The sequence below is a fragment of the Ciconia boyciana genome, chromosome 5, assembly GCF_034638445.1.
Source record: "Ciconia boyciana chromosome 5, ASM3463844v1, whole genome shotgun sequence".
NCBI lineage: Eukaryota > Metazoa > Chordata > Aves > Ciconiiformes > Ciconiidae > Ciconia > Ciconia boyciana.
In genome coordinates, this window is record NC_132938.1 from 17,100,965 (window position 1) to 17,107,500 (window position 6,536).

General features: G+C 36.2%; 1 protein-coding gene across 3 annotated transcripts in view; it reads left to right on the top strand.

Moving 5' to 3' along the window:
- Positions 1–6,536, top strand: part of CPEB2 (cytoplasmic polyadenylation element binding protein 2) — a 55,102-nt gene that overhangs the window by 45,015 nt on the left and 3,551 nt on the right. For all 3 annotated transcript variants that reach the window (XM_072862425.1, XM_072862426.1, XM_072862428.1), the window contains 2 exons: positions 1,227–1,408; positions 6,129–6,536. The exon at positions 6,129–6,536 is cut by the window's right edge and continues 3,551 nt beyond it. In XM_072862425.1, coding sequence (XP_072718526.1) covers positions 1,227–1,408; positions 6,129–6,356 — 410 coding nt within the window. In that variant the 3' untranslated portion in view covers positions 6,357–6,536. The remainder of the gene's footprint in view (positions 1–1,226; positions 1,409–6,128) is intronic.

The following is a 6,536-nucleotide window of genomic DNA, read 5'->3' on the forward strand; positions in this document are numbered from 1 at the left end:
TGTGAGATTGACTGCAGTAGCCTTTTACAATATTTTATGGTGGCCTTCTAGTAAATAGGTTGAAGTGAATGTTGGAAGTAGAAGCATAACATACAGTGGTTCAGATCCCATTTTCTATTAAAATGACTCCTGGACTTCATTAGCCTTCCATACTTTGTAATGAATTTTATTCTTAGAGAAAGATGACCTTTCAGATGGAAGATGTAGGAGAACCAAGAAGTGATAGTGCAGATTTGGGGTATAAAGAATCTTAAATCTTTCTATCTTTGACCTGCAATGCCCAAGCTTTTCTGTTATTTTACTTTTAAGAGTGTACTTTTGACTGTAGTACAAGCTCTGTAAATGAGCATAAACACAGTATGTTCGAACTGCAGATGAATTTTTCTTTATATTCAGTCCAAATACTCCAGATTACTGTGCTGAATGTCTGTGATAAATTTAATGGATGCATTCTTATGCTTAGCTTTCAGATGCCCTGTATATGTGAAAATGAAACTTTTATGGTATTGTGAAATAAGAATCATGACTTCACAAAAGCAGTAAAACTTTAGGAGACTTTTCAAACAACTATTGAACATCAATGACTGCTGCCACCTTTATACCCTAATACAGAGGATACTAATTCTGAAAAAATCAGTATTTTCCACCTAAATGAATTGCAAAACTGAATTCAGTATAAAATATTACTAGAGGATTGCTAAAATACTTGATCTGTAAAATTTGAGATTTTTGTTTCTATGAACTTCAGTATCTGTGGTAAGTGTAGCACTGTAGAGATAATCAAGCTCTGTGTGGCTGATGAAAAGATGCTAACTATATTTTTAAATTCAAGTAGGACATAGAGCATTAGGACAGCCAGAGAACATGTACCAAGTAATTTGTGGCATGTGGATCTATTTTATACAGCTTACATTCCATGCCTGCCCAAAAAGTCTTTTGCTGTAATCCCCTGAAGAGCACTGCCCTGGAATTTCAGTTCCAGGTTATCAAGGACTTACAATTCCATTGTTCCTTGGATGTATGTACCCACAGTGTGAAAGATCTGTCTGCTGAGTATTTCATAGCTTATTTAATATGTTTTTATATTTCTTGTTATTACTGTTATATCGGCTGTTGCAAAATTAATTATTAAAATTGACTTTTCTAGTATTTTTAACTACAAGCATATTATATAAAGTTCATACTGTAAGAACAGCTTAAATGAACATTATTTTGTTTCTTAATAGTGGAATTGGCTATGATCATGGACCGTCTCTATGGTGGAGTTTGTTATGCAGGAATTGATACTGATCCTGAGCTGAAATACCCAAAAGGTGCTGGACGTGTTGCTTTTTCCAATCAGCAGAGTTATATTGCTGCCATCAGTGCTCGGTTTGTTCAACTTCAGCATGGCGATATCGATAAACGAGTAAGTTATACAGAAATTAAAACATAAATAAATAGGAGAGTGATGATCTATAAAGGAACTTCTCAGGGCGTGGTAACATTGCATTTGATTGGCTTTCGTGCCAGCTTCTACGTTTCTTTTAGTATTCCTGTAACTCCACTAGTTCCAAGAGTTAAACTGTGAATGCCCCCAAACAAACAACATGCATTCCACAGAGCAGCAGTTTGTTCCTTGGACATATGTTAGACCATGTGTTCTTTCCATTCTGGAGTTCCTGGTTTTGTTGTGTATGGGCAAAGGGCTTGAAAATCTTTTTCTCTCCCTTGTTCTAATGAAATCAAATACTGTGATAATTCCTCTGTCATTCATAGGAAACGCTAGTATTCATTGGTTTCAGATTAGCTTTATATTTGCAGCTGCCCTTAATTTCAGCCATAATTGTCAGTCCTGAGCACTTCAGAAAATCAATCAAGCTCAACACCTAAAATATAAAATGTCTTACCCTTTTTGTTCGAGAGAGTCTTCTTAGTATTTACCAGTGTACGTTTCTGGTTGCTACAGATGCTTATTGCTGGCTAAAGCAAAACTAACTTTTATTAAGAAGACTAGTCAACTTAATTACTCCTAATTAGAAGTATAAGAGTAGCAAAGAAAACTGGCATCTAAATTATGTCAGTTTTAAGTGTCACTAGTTTTGATGTCAAGAGCTGCAGAGGTAGTCACTGGTATTAATAGATGTTCTTTTAAAAAAAAAAAAAAGGTCTTAGAGGAAGAAGGGTTGAGTAAGTAAAGTAGTTCAAGGTCCAGTCTCCTCTACAGATCAAAGACATGGGAAAAAGAAAGTAGTACATTTAACAAAAGTCTGCTGTAGGAAGGTAGCATGTGCTTCTCTCCTCTCAAATAGAGTAATACAGCTTTACATCTGTCTCTCAGATACCAGTTGCCTAGTGAGCTGAAATCCCCAAACATGATCGTTTCTAGAGGATGAATGGGTCTGAATGTGGGTAGTGAACTAGGCTTCATGTTACATTATGAGGGCTACATTTTGCTGGTGGGATTGCTGTCCTTGTGACTTGCAGCTGACTTTGACGTCAAATAGCCCTACCTTTTGGCTAAGTACATAACAAAAATGGCCTTGACACTGTCACTGTGTGAGGGGAAATAAAACTATTAATCATCTTGCATTTGAGTATTTGGACAAAACAGGAGTAAGGACCAGAATCCAGAACGCCTTCTAAAAAAGTGCTAAATGGGCCATTTAGCTTCAGAATCAGGTATAGCTTAGTGTGTTTCAGGAATCATCTGTAGTTCATTTGGCTATGAAGTAACCTAACTTTAAAATTAGAGGTGGACAGTTGGGTCCCATCCAAACTAGTTCTCCCTCAGACATGGGAGACATGGACTTAAACCTTGTAAACTAGGGCACACTTTTATCTTAGTCTTCCTCTTCCCGTGGGAGTGTCCTTTGCAGTAGAGGAGTATATGCTAGACTGGCAGTACCATCTCATAAGAGAAAGGAAAGCATGAACCTGCCTTTGAAGGCTGCACTTCTAAGTAGGTTGGTTTGTTGTTTTGGGTTTTTTATGATAGGTCACCAGAGGTTTTAAGGGCTCTCTGGATGCTGAGCAGGCATCTGAAATGGCAGTGCTTGCTGTTTGCAGAGAAAGGGATATAACTTGTTAATGTGTGGTATAACACTGAAATACTTAAAGGGGGATGGGCAGTAAATCTCCAGTAAAACAGTGGGTATGTGCTGCAGGCCTCTTAGAGCTTGGACAGGGAAAAAAGACCCACAAAATCTACCCCAAATACTAGATTTCAGAAGCACAGCACTTCAGTTATATCCATGAGACTTAATTTATAAAAACAGTAGTCAAATTATTTCTTCAAATACTATTACCAAAAAAAAAAGGAAGAAACAAGTATAATTACTATCTGTAGATAGCTGTTCATGGGCTGGAGAGGTTGGGGGGGAGAGGGAAGGAAGATCTAGGCTTTCTCTTTAAATATCTGAATTCTCACAGTTTCTTTTTTGATTGTTATAATTTGTGTTCTTTCTTTAGTGTTGGTTTTCTAATTCTTGAAAATTAATTTTTTTACTCAAGTATTCTCTTAAATCTGGAATTTTGACATTTTTATTGCCATCCTTGTTTTTTCTTATTTTTAGAAATGTGTGCTACTCCTGAGGTGTTTCACTTGCAAAATAGCAATGCCAAATCTAAGTATTTTAATAAATTTGTCTTTAAACATTGTGATGGGGAGGGTTTATGAACTTCTTTGTTTATTTCAGAGGGGTTTTAATCTTTATTTTTTAAACCATCTTCTCTAATTAAATCATATGGTCAGTCCTTACTATTTATATAATTATATATATATTTATACAACACAATTATTTGCGTTACTGAGGAATAATAGAGAACAGCCTCTTTTTAGGGAACACCTTAACTCTTAGCTGTTTCTGAAAGTATGAAAAAAGGTATTTTCCGAAATAGTTTTTTGCTCCATGGAGTTTATACATGAATGCCTTTTCAGGCTCTGAAAATATTCTGAAATCAGTATTACTGCTGATTTATAGATGAGCAAGCAATTTGTATAAATCTATAAACCACTGTTTTTGTAAATGAGGAAGATAGTCCAACTTCAGGTACTGCCTTCATTTGAGATGTGTATGTATGCTGGCCAACAAAGCAATATATTACATATTTCACTGGAATCTTAGAGGCAGGCTGTTGTCCTACCCTTTACCTTAGCATAGCCTTTCTATACCAGTTATATCCAGTTTCTGTAGGTCTGCTGTCCTTTCACATTCTTTTCATAACCAGTTTTGTCTGTGTAAAAGTCTTTTTTCATTGCTAAATTTTGCAGTTCACCTGTTTATCCTTCTGAACTTCAGTTCAAAGTATTTATAGCTTTTTTTTTGCACATACCTTTTCCTACCTTAACTGGAAAGCTAAGTGTCACAGTCACTTAACAAACATTGTCTGTGATCGTAACTTCTTCCTTACCTAAGTACTCTGCAGCTTCTCTCCAGTTCTTTTGTTGTGTAGATATGTTATTTTCTCTAACAGATGTTTTTCTTCAGTAAAGTGCTCCTCATCCTATTTTATCATATATGAAAGCTCAGCTCCAAACATTTCCTTGAAACTCCTTTGGAGTTTCAGCTCCAAAAAAATTCCTTAAAATGTTGTTAACTTTCATATGCCAGCAGTCTGCATCCACTTCATGTAATACTTCCATTCCCCAAAGTGTTTCTCTAATACATTTGAAATCATCTTCATACCAATCTTGGTGCATTAATGCACCGAAGCTTGAAATAAATGCTGCCTCATGCTTTCAGTAATTCTGAACCATGAACACAGTTACTGCATAAGGTGTCTGTTTATTGGAAAGTTTGAGTGTAATTTGTGATAAGGCAGGTCATTGTAGTGAAGTAAGAAGTAGAGCTTGTACTGAATATAGATTACTGGAAGAAGCATACTCTATTTCAAACATAGATGCGTTTGACATGTCAAGTATGACCTCTACTTCTGAAGCTAATAACATGAAGACTATTCTGCTCTAAAACTTTTGGGTGGGTAGCTGTATGTGTAAATTTTTTTCTCTGGAGACACAATGGAAAAAATAGCGTTTTAAAGGTCTTACTATTTCAAACATATTCTGTCTGAGTATAGTACATAAAGTCGATGTCTATATGTAGCAATCTTCTCAGGTAATAGTACCTCAGAAAAAATCTCTTAGAGCAGTGAGTTTTAGTATGAACTGGAATAACTCTTTTTGCCAACAAAAGGCAGAAAATACCATCTTTAAAAGTGAGGAAAATGTGGAAGACAACAATACATTCCTTAATGATGGAGTCAACTCATTTTGTGTTTTATTATGAAATTGTTCTTCCTGTCTGATCGCAGTCTGTAACAGTTCAGTTACGCAAAGACATAATGCAAATTTACCACTGGACTCCTGCCACTTTTCCACTCTGGCAGTCAGATGAGTTTGGGAGAAAGAAGCTGTGTAAGACAGGTGTTTCTAGCAGTCTGTAGATTTGCAAAATGGTCTTTTAAAAATATTTTCAGAAATGCGTTGAATACAAATTTCTGTACAGCTCAAAGCCACAAAAAGGGAAAGTAATAGATTACCAAAATCTGTAGCTCCAAATTTTGACTATATTTTAGAAATAGGGAGTGAATTTACAGGGAACAGAAGCGCTAGAAGATCTGTATTCCAGCCTGCAGAAAGTACTTTTAATTTGCACACAAAAGTAGTACATGTAGAGACTTATACTTACTTTTTAAAAAAGGTTAATGTATAAATGGTTACGTTCTTGTATGTTCAATTATTTTTTGCTAAACAGTATAGAGTTGCATGTCATGTTGGCGTACATTCGGGAGCTGATGAGATTAGTTGGGAGAACTTTGGGCTTGTTTGCTTGTTTTCTACACATACTTCCATATTATCATTTGCCAAGAAGATCCTTCCAGAATAAATTAAGGGGACGTTCTGGTGTAGCTATTTATTACATATATAGTGTACTTCTAAAGATCTGCCTTGAAGTGTTCTGCTTACTTATGGATACATCTGTAGCTGATAAATGATAAAGAGTAATAACTGATTCGTTAAAGGCATTAATATGTCCGATATCCGACTTTTGTTGTTTTTTTTTTAACCCAGAAAAAATTGAATGCCCTCATATAACTTTAAGTAGGAATAGGTATTAACTAGAATTGTTTCTGTTTTACTCCAACAGGTGGAGGTAAAGCCATATGTGTTGGATGACCAGATGTGTGACGAATGCCAGGGTGCACGATGCGGTGGAAAGTTTGCTCCTTTCTTTTGTGCCAATGTCACTTGCCTGCAGTATTACTGTGAGTTTTGTTGGGCAAATATCCACTCTCGTGCAGGACGTGAATTCCATAAGCCATTGGTAAAGGAGGGGGCTGACCGCCCACGTCAGATCCACTTCCGCTGGAATTAAACATGGTGAACCAGCATCTACATAAGGAAAGAAGGGTGCATGTGGCTTACTGTGTTTGAAGATACTGACATGCAGAAGAAATAAGTGCATTCTTCTGCTTTTCACCCCAGCTATCAATACATGCATCTTTATCAGCAGCCAAAACACTACAAGCCTCTTGTTTTTCACCAAAACCCTACA